Raw genomic sequence first — 16,674 nt, 5'->3', positions numbered from 1 at the left:
TAAACGGGCAAACATAACTCAAACGACTTTCCAACATCCAACGCGATCACACATCAACACACTGCAAAACAACAGGTCCACCATGCAACGGCACCCAAATAACACTTTGATTTGAATGAGCAACATCAGCCGTACTGTCAAAGCATTTTGATGTATTTATTTGTTTTCTCAACAGTATTGTGTTGAAGTATGCTAATGTTAAGTAATTATTGTGACAACAGGAATACTCTGCTAATAATATAAACTACAATCTGAATACTGTTCAGGTTGACGTGAGACACTCAGAACACCAGTGACACCGTGGCAGGAGGGCTACGTGTTGACATCACGTGTGCTGTGGACAAATAACTGCCGTTTGATATTTCCGAAAAACATTTGTTTTAACTTATCATGTAAAAAAAAAAAAGGCAAACAGTGGCGTCCAAACCTCTTCTTGTCTTGCCGGTGTTTCGTCGTCACGGCGCCGTCACTGGTGTCCAGTCAGAGCAGAGCTTGTGGCTGAACGCAGCACAGACAGGAAGTGCTCTCTCTCCTCTCCTCTTTCTGTGGCACAAACCCAAGAACGACAAGGACCCTCCAGGACAAAAGCGTGACGCACATCTACAGAGAAAGACGTTAATAACCCGTTAACCTGACAAAGGTAATCAAAAACACCAGCGACGTTATTCACGACACACTGACGATTACAGAAAAGAATGAAAGCTGGGGCAACATTCACACATTGTATTCTTTAAATGGCACAAACTCACAGCGCGAGTGTGTGATCGCTCTGACAGCCAGGCTGGAGAGAGCCACAGAGGCCAGGAAAGTGTGTGCGCTCCGGTGAGCCAACGTGAACGGCGTGTGCTGCACGTTTCGCCGCGTCAGCACCAGAGCGTCGTTGAACAGAAACAGGCCCACGTCAGACACCTGCTCGAAGGTCCTAATCATGCACACAAACACAAAGTGGGGAAAAAAACGTCTTGATTCGATTTACAATCTGCAGTGTTGTAATATAAAACATACGGTATTTGATTGTGCAAAGGTTTCCCAATGTATGCGTCATTAGAAAGTGTCACTTCAGCGAAAAAGTAAATATCATGTCAAACATCTACTAAGTGAATACAAATAAAAATCACCACACACCTGAGTGATTCAGGAATCTGTTCATCAGGGCTCCTGAGCAAAGCAGCATCCTGTGTTATTATCAGCTGCCTGTTTCCTTCACTGAGGCTCTACACACACACACACACACACACACACACCATATTAATATAAAAATACTTCAACATGTTGGTTTTAGATGTTGTTTTGAGAGCGTGGGGAAAAGGAGGGAGCTGTGATTTTACCGGACAGCCTCGGATCATCTGCTGCGTTTCCTCCATCAGCCCGTCTCTCTCGGAGTTACGCTTCAACTGGAAACAGAAGCAAACGTCTGAGAAAGGCTGAATGAATCAAGGACAGCGCGAGATACTGCCTCCACGCTCCGTGTGGCGGTTGCACCTTCTGTATGAACTCTCTGAATCCCAGCAGGGTGCTGAGGGCAGAGCACAGGTGCGTGTGGTCAGGGTGGCCGGGGTGCGTGTGCAAAGACAGCACTTGAAGCAGCGTCACATACTCCTGTATCCTCCACACTGGACACAGCAGCAGCTCCTGCAGGCTTCACAAACACACAATCAATTAGTTGTCCGACGATTGCCCTGAAAACCAAGAAAGACGAGTGTACGTGTTACCTCAGCATGTGTGTTGCAAGAGTTCTGTCTGCTCTCTTCAGGAAAGCCCGGAACGGAGGCTTCGTCTCCCTGCACTGAGATCAGACAGGCAAAGCTTTCTCAGACCGCTGGACACTCTAGACCTGGTTTACGTGCTTCATGCATGGTCTGACTGTACCTTGTCGATGGTGCTGAGGGCGGTGGTGTAGTTGTTGAGGTAGTTGGTGTAAACTCTGAGTTTTGAGCACAGTTTCACAAGCACATCTCCAACGCACTGCTCTGCACCCCACTGCTGCAGTCTGGCTTGTAAATCTGCCTGAAAGACCCTGCAGCAAACACACGCACATATATCATGTCCACACAGAGGCACGCAAACAAGACAGTCTCATACAAACACTTGTGTGTGTGTGTGTGTGTGTGTGTGTGTACCTGTTGAGCGCCAGTATTTGTGTGACAGGTCTGAGGACAATGTGGATGTCAGCGTAGCTGAGGATGGCTCTGTTGGAGTTGAGAGCTGCTGTAAGAGGCTCCTGGTACACCTTCAGCACAAGAGGGAAGGTATCGGATAAACACATTGGCGATCTCTGAACCTTTGACAAACAACACTTGCTTGATGTGTAGTTGCTCTGCAAACATCTCAAAAGAATCCTTCTCAAGATGAGATTCTAATAACAAAGTGAGGACAAATAGGCCATGCAGCTGCAGAGCCATCAACCAACACCTGGTTTAAAAAGGGACGATATAAACTCCCTGTAGTTTGTTGAAAGGGTCCAGTTCCTAAAAATTGTCTGCGTCTGTTTTCTGGACTTGATTTGACATCATTACATTCAGGAAATATTTCTCAGTCTGATTAATGTCAGGTGGAACTGCACCTGAAACAATGGCCTCTCCGCATCGAAACTAAATCTCACTCAATTTGCTGTTGGTGTTTTTAATGTTACAGTCTATAGCTACCTTCAGCACCGCGCCCAGTCTCCCCAGATAAAGACACTCGCTGTGGTGGAGCTCTCTGGCAGCTGCACCTCTCCAATCGAACACGATCTAAAGGCAGAGAGAAAGAGACAAAACGAGCTGTAAAGATCAAGTGTGCTCCTTCGACCTTCTCCGAATGGACGAGTTAAAATCGCACACCTGTGGTAGCTCAGGTATCAGGCCGACACGTTTCTTTGAGTCGCGTCGTGCCAATGAGAAATCATCTGCTCCTTTGTTTCTCCCCTTCTGCCCTCCACCAGCCTCTTCTCCCTCCTTCCCCTCACTCCATCTTGTCAGGAAGGCGGCAAGAAACTCCAGAGGTCTGGACTGAAGATGTGAGAGCAGAAATAAAGAAACACACCCTGTTATCCGCAGTTGATGATGCAACTTGAAACAAACATGTTTTGCTCTTGTTGTATTGTACAAGTGTATGAAACATGTCCACCTCTTCCTGTCTTGTGAGAGCAGTGAGTCCCTCCGTCAGAGCCTCATTTAGATCTTCAGACACACACAGCTCCTCCAGGCAGGTTTTCTCCCACAGAAAATGACCTGTAAATATATGAATAGATTCCTCAGACAGTTTACAGGACACGGAGTATTCAGGCATTTGTTTACACCTGCCATGTGTGTGGGTGCATTTAAATCCAAACGCATGTGAAACCTACCCAGCGCCCGGCCCCTGGCCTGGAGGCTGACGCGCTGTAGCTGCGGCCCCCGGCAGCCCTTCAGCTCCCCCAGAGCCTCCTCCATCCACTGAGCCTGTCTGCACCAGCCCAGCAGTACACTCTCACACACAAACTGCAGTGGCGGGGCCTCTGGTCGACGCTCCGAGAGTCCGCTGCACACACCGCCGTCAGACCACTCACTCAGGACTGAGAGAGGGTGAAGAAACACACTATTTATTGTGGCTTTAACATGATGCTTCACATCTGAGATGTCTTTTTGGAGGGGTTTCAGTCTTGTGCATGGTGACTCACTGTTCTGGAAACTTCCGGTGGCAAAACCAATAGGCGCCAGAACTTCCAGACCCGTCAGAGTAGAGAGAGTGTGCATGAGAGCCACTCCCGATGCTGAGGAGGAGAGAGAAAGCAAGAGACAGAGTGGAGGTTCGCGAGACAGTGACGGAAGATGCAGATTACAGAGAAGTGTGTGTGTGTGTGTGTCCCAACATCTGTGTCTACCTACCAGATGCAGCCAACGGGGAGAACATGTCAATCCCTCCTCCTTCCTCAGCTGGTGCCACCCAGCCACACAGCTTTTCCCAGAATTCTCTATGGTCGGGGGTCAGTAATGTCTTCTCTGACAGGCTACTACCTGAAGAGTCAACAGAATCAGGATTTGTAAGCAGAAAAATAAGGTTCCTTAAAAGAGTTTTCAGTTTGAGCAACGCGCATATTCAACTTTAACCAGTCAAGTTTGAAAGGTAAGTTGACAAATTGGGTATGAAGTCAACAATAAAAATACATAGAATTATCCCGACTTCACAGGCAGAAAGGATAACTGTGAATAAGTACATTAATTACTGTGCCACAGAGTTATGTTGTGGAGTCTTTGAGTGTATCTCTGTGTTTGAAATCATTTTATAAAAAATAAAAAAAATAGTGAAACAAAAAGGTGCATGAAAAATGTAAAATCGATTTTATGAGATTTATGATGATTAGTCCTGGGCCAAGGGACCAAGGTAGCTTTAGACTTACTGTAAAAAAAAAAGAGAGAAGGTATAATCATAATAAAATAAGCCATGAAAAGGTTTTAGCAGATGTGATTCACAGTATCCTGAGAGATAAACTTCCAGCACTCGAGGCTGAACTTGGACTCGAGCTAACCCCGGCAGTGTTTCCACACATTAACATACGCAGGATTATTAATTCTCACCGTGGAGCAGATGGATTTCCTCCGTTCCTCCTGGAGCTAGCAGGCCCAGCCTCTGAGCTCTCTGCCCAGAAATAGTCCTCTCCACCTGGGCTAACAGAGCTGCGAGAGTCCCTCTGTGGTCGTACAGAACCACAACCACTCCATCCCTCACGCCACTCAGCACCAACTAGATGCAGCACAGGGAGAAAGAAACAGCGCAGACGGGTAGAAATATGAGATGCTCAACTTGACAACTTTTACTCTCTTCATCGCTGCTTTTTCTCTTACGAAGTAGATGCTGAGTTAAGACTCTTTCTGGACTTGTTATTTACCTCATAGGCAGGAATCCTGTTGGAGATCAGCAGTAAGAGGGCAGGAGGGGTCACGCAGACGTTGTGTGGCAGTGGAGGGCTGCTGGTGAAGGAGGACAGCGCTCCTCTGGCTTTGCTCAGTCTTTCACTGAAAGACAAGATGGAGGTCTGGTTTACGCTCTCTCGGGTTGCATTGTATTATAACATGTATTGTATCATAAAACGCTGATATCGTCGAGGGGAAGCTAATGTGTCACCGTCAACAGACCTGCTAGGACTGGAGGTCTGGACTCCCTCCAAGCTCTGGGCTGCAGTCATAGGCTGTCCCCTGTCCAGGCTGAGACAGACGCTGGGAGACCCAACAGTCCTCGGAGGCCAGGAGAGAGAGGGCCAAGAGCTGAATGTTATTCCAGAGCCGGGCCTCCCTGTCTGAGTTCCTCCACCTCTGCCTCCTTCGGGCTTGGTGTAGCTGCCCCAGGCTTTCCTGGTTCTCAAAGCGTGTTCTGGAAACATCACAGACAGCAGCACTGGTCTCTAAGTACAAGCTTTGTGAGGCAACTGAAAGACATTTCTGCTTAGAAGATAAACGTGCAACTTTGATGACACCCTCAAAAAAGTGTGACTCATTTTCTGATCTTGTATCATTTGATGTCTTTCTTTTCTACTCACTCTTCTCCTCCTGTAGTTTGTCTCTGATCATCTGTCTGATCCTCCTCTCCTTCCTCCTCCTCTCCTCCTCCTCCTCCTCCTCCTCCGTCATCCCCGTGCTGTGGTGGTTGAGGGTCCCGTACTGCTCGGCCGCCTCCCTGGGGGTGAGCCAGTCCAGCGTGGAGACGCAGGAGACGTAGTGGTTCTTCCACGCTCCAAACTCTTTCTCTACGGGAGTGTAGGGAAGGAACCAGCCTCTTGAGATGCAGCGGCCGGCCCAGAGACAGTCCTGGGAGGGGAGAGGAGGAAAAATGTCTTAATGTAAAGCGTGGAAACTCCAGTAAACATCAAATATCTCACCTCTCACCTGCTCAGCAAGGACCCTCCAGTGCCAGCTGACCTGGGCAGCGGCGCTGAGCTCACGGGGGGACAGAAACGACATCACATACAGGGACAAGAAGCGCGGCAGCACAGACGTGAAGTCCACTTGAGTCACAGGAACCGTCTCCAGCAGCAAATCCTTGCAGAACCTGAAAAACAAAACAAATGCAATAACCTTGGTCTCACTTGTGATGACACAAATACACAAACAAAAGGGGAAGGGGAAGCTTACTTGAGCTGGGACTTGGTGCATCGTGTGAGCAGAGTGTGCAACAGCTGTTTCCTCTGTCCGTCAGTCCACAGGTCAAACCAGTGCAGCACAAGGTTGATCCTCTCCTCAAATAACTGGGAGCAAATGGGGAAAAAGGAAACCAAAAAGCTTGATACAGTCAGTGAAGAACGTGTGGAAGGCGCGCCTCATTGCATAAGAGTCTGGCTGTGCTGCGTCTCGTATCTTCTTCAATAAAATAAACATTAGCATTGTCACTCAAGTCAACTCAAAACAAAAAGACCAAAGATGTGCTTTTACAATATTCTTATCATACATATACAACTAGATCTATTTTTTTCTGAAATAAATGTGAAAGGCATCTGTCCTCCCATGATGTGGGTTATTTTCTGGTGTCAAATAATGCATCATATATTACTGCTCATGCTCGATTGGTTAAGGGATTGTGATTAAATCCCTCAGTTTTAAGAAGAGCAAACAACCTTACTGGATGTGGAACTTTGGTAGCTGCAATATTTATTTATTGTTGCATCACATTGGCTAACAAGACACTGGACAACTAAGATCGTTACATGACCAGTCATGATCTTTAAAATAAAGAAAGGAAATGTCTGAACAGTGTCCTCTATCTTAGTTTCCATGCATTTTCTACATACATTGATTGGGCAACTCAACATATCTTCACCCTTAATAATACTGTATTATTAATACAGTTCAGTAAGTTGCAACGTGCCTTTTCCTGTATGCAGTTACTGCAGGACACGGGACGCCTCAAACCACCTCTGCACACAATTCACAATGTGCAACTGAATGATCAAATAACGACGTTACCTTCACGCCAATAATATATATTCTGTCGCGCGACCGGAAGCAGAACGAGAGGGACTTTCAGTCGGTTTGTGCACCTGTTTGCAATCAGGCTAATTGGCCAGCTAAACCGTTACTTCACATTAAAACGGATCATTTAAATCACATATGCTGCACAGTGAAATAACGTGGTGTTCCCTGCCATCTGCTGGTTATAAACAGAAAGAAATCGAATTTAACAACAGTGTTTCGGGCCTCGAGCGTGGCTTCGTCCTGACCTGCAGGTTGCTCGTCCTGTTGTTCAGGGGGGTCCAGGTGCTGAAGCGGGTTCCGGACTGCAGGCTGCGGCCTCGCTGCGGTTCGTAGTCCGTCCCGCTGAGCTGCCACCGCTTCACCGAGTGAGGGGTCGACATTGTTCTTCTCGCGCACGCTTTGAGGTTCTAATGTTCGAATATGTCAACTTCAATGTAGCTCTGTAATAAAACGCTGAGTGCTGAACAACAGGCTGCTGGTGTGGCGCTCTGCTCAGTTACCTTGGAGACGCATCAACAGAAGGATGTGCACATTCCTGCACACAGGCTGCACAGCCTCCTGCGCATTAACAAGTAACAAGATGGTAAGAAGCAAACAGGTTGTCAATTCATGTTGTCCACACTTCTTTGATAAGTGCATTCCTTTATGGATGGATAAAAGTCTATAAAGCATCAAATCCAGTGGCAGGCCGTGCATTTTATGCCTGGGCCTTCTGTGCTGTGAGCTACGGTTATTCGTATTAAACCGTTTGGTACGAGGCTTACGAACCGAACTATACGTTTGAATAATACTCGTGCATTTGGAAAATGCAGAAGCTTAAATTGTGGGAAATATAATGTTTTCGGTGGACTGGGTTCAGTGAAAGATCACTGCAGACCCCTCACACCCTGGACACAAGCTGTTCCAACTCCTCCCCTCTGGTAGGCGCTACAGAGCTCTGTACGCCAAAACCACGAGACACAGGAACAGCTTCTTTCCACTGTCCGTCACTCTCATGAACAATAAATAATATTGCACGACTACCTCTGTTTGCACTACTGTATTATATATATATATACTTTTTTGGGGATATATTGATACTTATTTATAGGGGTGTAACGGTTCACAAAATTCACGGTTCGGTACTATACAGTGGAGCCACGGTTCGGTACGTTTCGGTACAGTAGAAAACTATAAATGCCAGAGAAACGTACTTGATTGTAAAATACTTTTTTGCGGCCCTTTTTTATTCTTATATCTTTTTCCTTGTTTATTGTAAAATAGTGTAGCCTATTGTCTGTACATTGAGAGCGGAGTGGAAACCGGAGACATATTCCATGTACGCCAATAAATAAATACATGGCCAATAAAGCTGATTCTGAGTCTGATTCTGATGTAACAGACAACTGGATGTGTGACCTTTTGAACCCGGAACAATAACAAAAAAAAGCTGGGGCCGCCGTTCCCAACATTCGCCGTTCCGAATGTTCCGAAAAACGCCGTTTTTTTGTTTTTGTTCCGGGTTCAAAAGGACGTTCGGAACGCCGGGAACGTTCCAGCGTTCCCAACGTTCCCGGCGTTCCCAACGTTCCCAACGTTCCCGTTCACGGCATTCCGGACGTTCCCGGCGTTCAACGTGTATAACGTTGAACGCCGGGAACGTTCCGAACGTTGAATAAGTTTGGAACGCCGGGAACGTTCGGAACGCCGGGAACGTCCGGAACGCTGGGAACGGCGTTCCCAACATTCGCCGTTCCCAACGTTCGCCGTTCCGAATGTTCCGAAAAACGCAGTTTTTTTGTTTTTGTTCCGGGTTCAAAAGGACGTTCGGAACGCCGGGAACGTTCCAGCGTTCCCAGTGTTCCCAGCGTTCCCAACGTTCCCGGCGTTCCGGACGTTCCCGGCGTTCAACGTGTATAACGTTCGGAACGCCGGGAACGTTCCGAACGTTGAAGAAGTTTGGAACGCCGGGAACGTCCGGAAAGCCGGGAACGTCCGGAACGTCGGGAACGTTCGGAACGCCGGGAACGTCCGGAACGCCGGGAACGTTCGGAACGCCGGGAATGTTCGGCCCCAGCTGTTTTTTATTATTGTTCCGGGTTCAAAACGTTCGGTGTTCCGAACGTTCGGCGTCCTCAGGTTAGCATAGCATAGCATAGAGAAATAGGGGCTGAATCTTTATTATTATTAAATTATAAAATAGCTATAACTTTGTGATTCTGTTTCGGCCAGCAGAGAAGGCTTAGCTGGCCCTGACGGCCCACCACTGATGAAATCATATTGCTGCCAAATCAATAATCTGTGCATTAATACATTCAGTAAAATGAAAATATTATTATTCACAAGGATCCTCGGATGGTTTAGAAGATGTAGCCAGGAGATTCAGACAACACATTTATTAGGTCAATAAAAATACAACCACCAAACATTCAAAAGAGTAAAACACTTCAGAAATAATCCCCCAACAACACTGGTTAAAATAAGAAGTGGCAAATTAAAGTAGGATTTACAATCAAAGCAGCATCACATGATCACATATCTCAATACAGAACCTGCTCTCTGCAAGTCAATTCAAAAGGTTCGAACCAATAAGGCAAAAATGCTTTAAATCAGAAATTTAAGGCATGCTTCTGATGTCAACATTTGGATAATTCAGTATTTTCCAGCGTCAAACCCGACAAACACGAGTGATGATGTGCAGTGTGTTTTGCATGTTGCGTGGATATGTGCAAATATATATTCAACACTGAACAAGGTGCTGGAGCTGATATCAGGCCACTCGCATGTAGCAAGAAGTCATATGCAAAAAACGGTGCAGTTTCTAGTGTTTAAATGTTATTTTTTTTAGATTTAACTGTAATTCAAACATTTTTTTATTGTCTCTAAAATAAGATACATGATTGGGTTCAAAGCGATATGTTGAGAAACAGTTATTAACATGATTTCTGCATCTGTATTTTGAGAAGTTCAGCTCCGGGTCTTTAGTTTGTGGCGTTACAGACACTTAGTGACCTGTGACAACAAGACAAAGTGCAACAGAGTGAGGTTATACATACATATATATATATATATATATATATGTATGAGAATAGCTAAAGGAGCAAGCTTGAAGTCAGTTTACTTAAAACAAAGCGAATAAACAAACACTGAAGATGTCATTTCAAGGACTTGTGAATTAATCAACTGCTGGTGAGTAGTTTATATCAATATCACTTTGGTTAGCAATGTATTGCAAATCTAAACAATATTTAAAGTACTGTAGGTCAGCCAGTAGCTTAACATATGGTAGACTCCCTCTATACAACTCTGACTATAAGAGAATACATTCAATCATATCTCAGGAGGTTAATTACTGTCATCCTGTCGTTTAGTCAGACAACATTATAACTGTTTTGTACTATATTTACTGTAGGCAGTGAAAAATAAGGCTCTGCTGCACCCCTGTTGTGACGTCTTACAATAAATCCATGCTGCTTTACAGACAGGGAACGCTGGTGAACTGCCACAATACTTAAAGAGGAATAGAGCCTCCAGCTTGCCTCAACGCCACCATATCTGTTGCAGCCCCTCTAGGTGACATGGGTCTGGGTCAGATGAGGTTGAGAAGAGAAGATCACATGCTGGCAGTCCTCGGGATCTCTTGGGAGTCGGCCAGATTCAGTTTCTGACTGGTGAAGCCGGGTAAAGGAAAAACAGCCAAAAGTCTGACGTCTTTAAACGAGATTAGTGCTGGACTGTCGGGAAACCTGACGGCAAAGAAGTTTGACTTCTATTTCAAAAGCTATAAGGACGAATATCATGCTTGAAGCATGTTGAATGTCAAAAAGGATACATCGAAGAACTCAGCTCCTCAAGCTGTGGAGAGAAAGAACATTTTGATTTTGTCATACATGCAAACAGTTTGTACAGAAATATTTGATCCTGTTTCAACATGCAACAAGCGTCTGACTAAACTCTTTAAGAGTTTAACACTTAGGAGGGGAATAAGCAGCTAAATGCTGGGATGTTGAGTAGCTCCACCACATCAATGAAGTACTTTAACAAGTACAAGGAGTTCAACGTGCTGTATCACATCGGATTTTCAGGAGCAGGACGACATCACAAGCTATAACATCTGGGTGTGTTGCTACTGCTTAAACGTGAACAAAAACACAGAAAGGATAAAGTCGGTCGTACATTAAGAAGTAGGTTGTCCATGTTGGTGTCGCAGGCTACTTTCCTCTGGTCCTCGGGCATTTCGTCCACCTCGCTGTGGAGGTCAAAATGCAAACGCGCCAGCTTCTCCTGCATCTCTCTCACTTGCTCCATCTGGTCAATGGAGCACTCGTTGCCTGACAGGGAGAGGGGACATACCATATTAAAGGTCCAGCTGTATCTGTGGCTCTATGGCTCTCTGACCATATGTTTTTCTGGTGAAAAGTCCAAACTACCAAACGCTTGTAGTTTCCCCGAGTGGAAGTCGTTGAGGAGACTGAGCAGGCCGTTCTCCATCTCCTGTACATCCGAGACATCGGTCAGAAAGGAGTGCTGGATGATCGGTGCTGCCAGGCCCTGGTTCTGATTAGGCCTCCCACCCAAGCCCACATGATGCCTGGGTTTGTCTCTCACTCCCCTGGAAGAGACAGGAAACAACAGAAAACGTGACAACAGATTGATCGATCGATGGATCGATAGATACTTTAGTAATCCCGCAAGGGGAATTTATTTCACTACAGCAGCAATTATGGTACAGGTAAATAAAATATTAAACATCAAATGCACAATATATTGAATGAAATATAATATTACATTAAATAACTAAACAGTAGTGCAAAGATTTAACCAAACATCTGACACGCAACCTCACACTTTCACTGTTATTTCTGAAGAAGGTAAACAGATGATATCTACCTCCTATTTTTGTTCTTTTGGCTGGAGCCGACGTGCCGTACCCCGGAGGAAGCGTTGGTCTTCCGGCCAGAGCCACCGGTCGGGGCCGCAGTGTTGGTGGAGGTCCTGGGACTCTTTCTCTTTAGCTTACGCTCCTCCATAACTTCATGTCACGGGGCTGTCTGGGTTAGCTGGATAAGAGCAGGCACTGTAACTCAACGCAGAACCCTGTACGCTAATCGTGCAGAAACAGCACCCTGTGACAGTGCCTGTTTAAATTAAATACCAAAAACATGAGCTGAAAGACGCATTCAACCACAATTACTACCTAGTTTGTCGTTTGTGCCAATGACAGATAGTCCTCACGATGTAAACACTTGTTAAAGAATGCGGATGTAGCCCGCAGCCTGAGAACTTCCTGTTTTGGTGTGACGCAACGGACCCAGTCATGGCCGCATTCCAAATGGCTTCATTCACCACTACATTACGGACTAAAACACAATATGTCATCTCACTTAACGCAGTGATACAACTACAAGATTAATTGACTTCTGGAACAGAATAAGAGTACATATTCTATGAGAAAAGACGACTACGTATTTCACAGAGGTCCCTCTGCTACGAATTGGAACTGGGCCCAACGTCGACCGTATCCCATCACAGTCCTGTTGAATATCTTTGAAACAGTATAACTTCGCTGGGAAATCCTTAAGTGTAGGTTTTTATGATTCTCATGAGGCCTCCCATATGAATCTCGACACATTAGTAATAAAATAAAATAATTTAAACTACTTGATTATTGAGAAATGCATTCTAAGTACTCTTCTTTCTCACGACACATTTTTATGTTGTATTTTTTTCTTTATTCATTCATTTCCTAATTTAATGTTATGATTAAATTATCTAGTAGTACTAAATGTCCTTAAGTCCTGGTGTCCTTGTGATGGAGACAACTGACTCAGTTTGTCGATATGCTGTCCAAAATCTTTGCAACAGCACATCTCAAAAAGGATATTTCCTTTTAAACTGAAGTGTCGCTGATATGTAGGTTCAATAAACAACCACAAGGGGAGATAAGTGAACATCCAATAATGATCCTCCTCTCCCTCTTCTTAATGAAGTATTAATAGCTGATAAAAAAAAAGCTGACAAGACTTTGTAGATATTAATTCATGAAAAGACAACATATTCAAAACAGTGATACATTTAATTCCAGAACACCAAATTATACCTGATGTTTTTCAAACTATATCAGAATATAACCTCAAACAATAACCCTTTCCCAATAAAATGTAGTACAGGTGTGTGGTCAGAATGTGTCCTACATTCATGTTAAACCTTTGAGAAAATGCATGCACATGTTTTAAACAAACAAGATTATGAACACCAAAAACAATTACTAAAAAGAAAATAACCGACAAGATGTTAAACTGTTAATGTATTTCCAAACACAATGATATGCAGCGTAACATTTCTACCCACGATTATAATCCTGCAGAAATATTAAACTGTTTCCAGCAATAACAGATTTACAGAGCAAGTTTGCCGATTGCACTGCAATCTTAAACGTACCACCTTAAGTCATAATGCAAATAAAGGTTAATTAACAAAAGAATACAAATCATATCTCCACTTTCTCTTTGGGCATTACATAGCAATGAACAATGGCATGTTTCACAGAAACAAACTGCATCTGCCTTGTTTTGGCAAATATTATTACGATAGATCGGACTGTCTGACTGACAGTGTTTTTGAGCTTCACGCATTCAAATATTTCTCTTTCAGGATCTTCCGCACCTAGAAAAAAAAAAAAAAAAAAACTCAAATCATCACTCGTACTGATTCTCAAACAACATGCACTTTAATTTACATGAATTAATGTGACTTATTTTACTACTTAAATGGTATTTTCAATATATTTCCGGTGTTGCGCAACAGTGTTTGCCTCACATTAAGATGACGTCATCATTAATACCTTTTCACCAACGGGTCCTCCTGGCACCAGCTGAGTCGGCAGTTCATTTTCAAAGTTCCTGGCCCCGGGGTCGCCGCCTCTCCTCATCAGCAGCGTCACTGCTTCCACTTGAGTGTCATGATTTTGCAAAGAGCTGACGATGTGCAGGGCTGTGTTCCCACTGAACGTCTGAAACACACACGCGCAGAATCACGCGATGCGTTCCACGCAGTTTGTATGTGCCACGCTCACGTCACAGTCGATTTTGTCACAAAATAAAACAACTTGCCTGAACATTGACGACCGACAGTGAAGAGGGCTGCGCGAGGAAAATGTTAAACAGCTCGACGTTTGCCTCCGCAGAAGCCATGTGAAGACACGTCCTTCCACTTTTTAGGTCCTGCGTAAATGAAAAACAAGGCAATTCCCTCAGATCCAAGCTCAGTGGCTTTTTAATACCAATCAGTGTGGTTTGAACAGTTACCTTTGTCCCACAGGAGGCGCCCATGAGCAGCAGAGTCTTGATACACTCCACAGACATCTGTGTCTTCTGCATCAGCGCCTTCGCCTGATATGCACAAAGACTCCCCGGACTCTTCAGCTCTTTAACGACAGCGTTGTGAGACAACACTGCTGCATGCAGCGGAGTGAAACCTCCAGACAGAGAACAGCACGTCATCACAAAGACACTCTGCGTAAGAGTCGCAGCAGGTTTTAACTCGGATAAGACGTACTCACCATCATAATTGAACATTTCAATGTCAATTGGCTGCCCGCTCCCCATTAGGGTCCTCCAGATGCTCTAAGACAGTGTAGAAAACATTCAATATCCCAAAATGATCATGTTATGTGCCAAACTGATTTTCAATCATTGACATTTGCACGCAACCGAGCAGTTAAATCCACCTGAAGGCTGAGAAAGTAGCCTTTCTCAGCGCACACGTGCAAAGGAGAGCGGCCCCAGCAGTCCCGCGCGTTGATCTGCGCCCCGTGTCTCAGCAGGTCCTGGACTATCAACTGCTGATTGGTGGCGGCTGCGATCTGAAGAGCGGTCTACGTACAAAGAGTCGGCGCGTGTGGGTTAAATGGGTACTATTCACGAATTAAACGAACTCGCTAAGCCTTTGTACCTGCCCATTGTGCTCTTTCATGTCCAGAGAGCCACATCGAGCCATTCTGGTAGCAAGCGCATAAGCCAGAGCCCGTCGGCCTTGTGCCACTGCTATGTGAAGACATCTGGCAAGTGGAAAGGAAATAAGACACATGCAAACAAATGTTACTTCATTCAGGTTTGCATAAGTGCCACTACCAACTTTGGAGTAACACAAATGAACACAAATGAAAATGTTATTTTCACACTTTCTTCATGGGTACATACGTGTCCCCATCCGCATCTTGCGTGTTGAGCAGCTCAGGGGGAACTCCTCCGACCCTCTGCAGCTCTCGCTGTATTTGCCAGTGAAAAAAGGAAAGGTCCGCGTCAGCAGCCGGAGCCGCTCGTCGCTGCAGAGCCGGACGGTGCGGTTGCTGTGGGGTAACGGGAGCAGTTCCAGCGGAGGCGGTGAAGAGACGATTCGTAAAATGGTTCGGCTCATTGTCACGAACTGCACATTTTGCAGATTTAAATGCGTGCACCAAGTTGCTGTCGTCCTGCGAGCAGTTCCATCTCTAAAAGAGAAGAGTTCCCGAGCTGTCAATTGAATAATCCGACTCCAAAACCAGATTCAACACATTTATGAAGAAATAATATCTTTCTGTAAAGTCGACTTCTACCTGTGACTTACCTGGCGTCTCATCACGAGCAGCTCTTTCACGGTCTTCTTCTGTAAAGCTTGGAAGTATTCTGGTGGTCTGGGATCAGTGATCAGAAAGCCTGGGGAGGGGGGGGGGGGGGGGGGACTGTCAGTTGTTAAATAGACATCATACATACATTGGAGGTAGTTGGCAAACAAACAGGCGTGGAAGAAGTTTTCAAATCCTTCACTTCAGTAAAAGTAACTCAAATTACAAGAATACTCCATTACTAGTAAAAGTCCTGAATTCAGAATTGTACTTGATGTATCAACAGTAATGGACATTGTTAGATTAATACTTGTGCATGAATGTGTAAGCTGTATATTAAAGCAGATAAGGTGTCCGTCCTCCATAGAAGGTTTTTTAAAGCAGCCATGGAAGATTGCTTATCGTGTGTGTGTGTGTGTGTGTGTGTGTGGTTTTACATTCCCACCCAACGGTGAATATGCTTCAAGGTCCAGATGTTAAAACAACTCCAAGTTGTTGTTTGGTTCGTTTAAATGTCCTCGAATGTCAGTGAGATACGTTCAATAGGTGGACTTCCTCATTCCCTTGTTTTGAACAATACTGGTATCAAATGTTCAGGAACAAGAAGAGTATCTGGTTTCACTTTCATCATTTTTAAAAACATCCATAATCTTACAAACTGACCGTTATCGTTGGTCCCCATTGGTAGAATCTGTCCTCTGGTTTTGTCCCCTCTTGGATCTAAAATGTTTAAGGAGTCACTCATAAAACACAACTGAAGTTCTTCCTTCTCCCACACACCTGGAATGTAAAGCGGCAGAGCAAATAATAAAAGCAAAATATCCTGACTCACCTGTCCGCAACTTTCGTCTTGTCGCTGCAAGATCACAAATCAACTGCCACACACACCTGACTCAACTTCCTGGTTGACAGCTTACTAATGCGAGGCTCAGACCAGTTTCAAAACAAAGTTCTTAAACATGACGAAGAAGCATGAAGTCAGCCTGTGCTTATTCAAAAGAACATCAAAAACAGTCAGTTTGAAGTCCAGCCCTCACGCCGATACTCCATTGAGGGTCAGTTAATATAGAAATGAGCTCCAAGTGCTGGACATAAGTGGCACAACACAGCCTCATTTATATATTCTGATCTTTAAAGACATGAAACCAAAGAGTAACCGTACAA

The 16,674-nt window shown here is 44.9% G+C and overlaps 3 protein-coding genes across 4 annotated transcripts; all 3 read right to left on the bottom strand.

The window, feature by feature from the left end:
- Window positions 1-447: 447 nt before the first annotated feature.
- Window positions 448-7,306, bottom strand: ect2l (epithelial cell transforming 2 like; the record flags this gene model as incomplete). Its single annotated transcript, XM_079296820.1, has 21 exons — window positions 448-600; window positions 750-922; window positions 1,126-1,214; window positions 1,329-1,394; window positions 1,483-1,639; window positions 1,713-1,786; window positions 1,870-2,017; window positions 2,121-2,230; window positions 2,646-2,732; window positions 2,823-2,990; window positions 3,109-3,212; window positions 3,329-3,535; window positions 3,641-3,733; window positions 3,849-3,977; window positions 4,539-4,704; window positions 4,850-4,976; window positions 5,097-5,331; window positions 5,498-5,765; window positions 5,844-6,006; window positions 6,090-6,202; window positions 7,172-7,306. The coding sequence occupies 21 exons, from the start codon at window positions 7,304-7,306 to the stop codon at window positions 467-469; spliced, it is 2,946 nt and encodes a 981-aa protein (XP_079152946.1). The 3' UTR covers window positions 448-466.
- A 2,597-nt stretch (window positions 7,307-9,903) lies between these two features.
- On the bottom strand, window positions 9,904-12,168 carry ccdc28a (coiled-coil domain containing 28A). Its single transcript, XM_079296661.1, has 5 exons — window positions 11,796-12,168; window positions 11,336-11,517; window positions 11,082-11,236; window positions 10,738-10,760; window positions 9,904-10,573 (listed from the first exon to the last, which is right to left on the bottom strand). Exons 1-5 carry the CDS (start codon window positions 11,933-11,935, stop codon window positions 10,519-10,521), a joined length of 555 nt encoding a protein of 184 aa, XP_079152787.1. The 5' UTR covers window positions 11,936-12,168; the 3' UTR covers window positions 9,904-10,518.
- Window positions 12,169-12,962: 794 nt separating this feature from the next.
- Window positions 12,963-16,424, bottom strand: nfkbiz (nuclear factor of kappa light polypeptide gene enhancer in B-cells inhibitor, zeta). 2 transcript variants are annotated; one of them, XM_079296146.1, is made up of 10 exons: window positions 16,174-16,424; window positions 15,513-15,601; window positions 15,107-15,396; window positions 14,859-14,964; window positions 14,635-14,781; window positions 14,467-14,530; window positions 14,213-14,382; window positions 14,018-14,128; window positions 13,750-13,917; window positions 12,963-13,571 (listed from the first exon to the last, which is right to left on the bottom strand). In XM_079296146.1, the coding sequence occupies exons 1-10, from the start codon at window positions 16,253-16,255 to the stop codon at window positions 13,533-13,535; spliced, it is 1,266 nt and encodes a 421-aa protein (XP_079152272.1). In that variant the 5' UTR covers window positions 16,256-16,424; the 3' UTR covers window positions 12,963-13,532. The 2 variants fall into 2 exon arrangements, with proteins under 2 accessions (XP_079152272.1, XP_079152271.1); XM_079296145.1 differs by having other exon boundaries at window positions 14,213-14,530.
- Window positions 16,425-16,674: the final 250 nt, after the last annotated feature.

The sequence above is a fragment of the Melanostigma gelatinosum genome (assembly GCF_949748355.1).
Source record: "Melanostigma gelatinosum genome assembly, chromosome: 24".
NCBI lineage: Eukaryota > Metazoa > Chordata > Actinopteri > Perciformes > Zoarcidae > Melanostigma > Melanostigma gelatinosum.
This window is presented reverse-complemented; position numbering and strand designations above follow the sequence as displayed.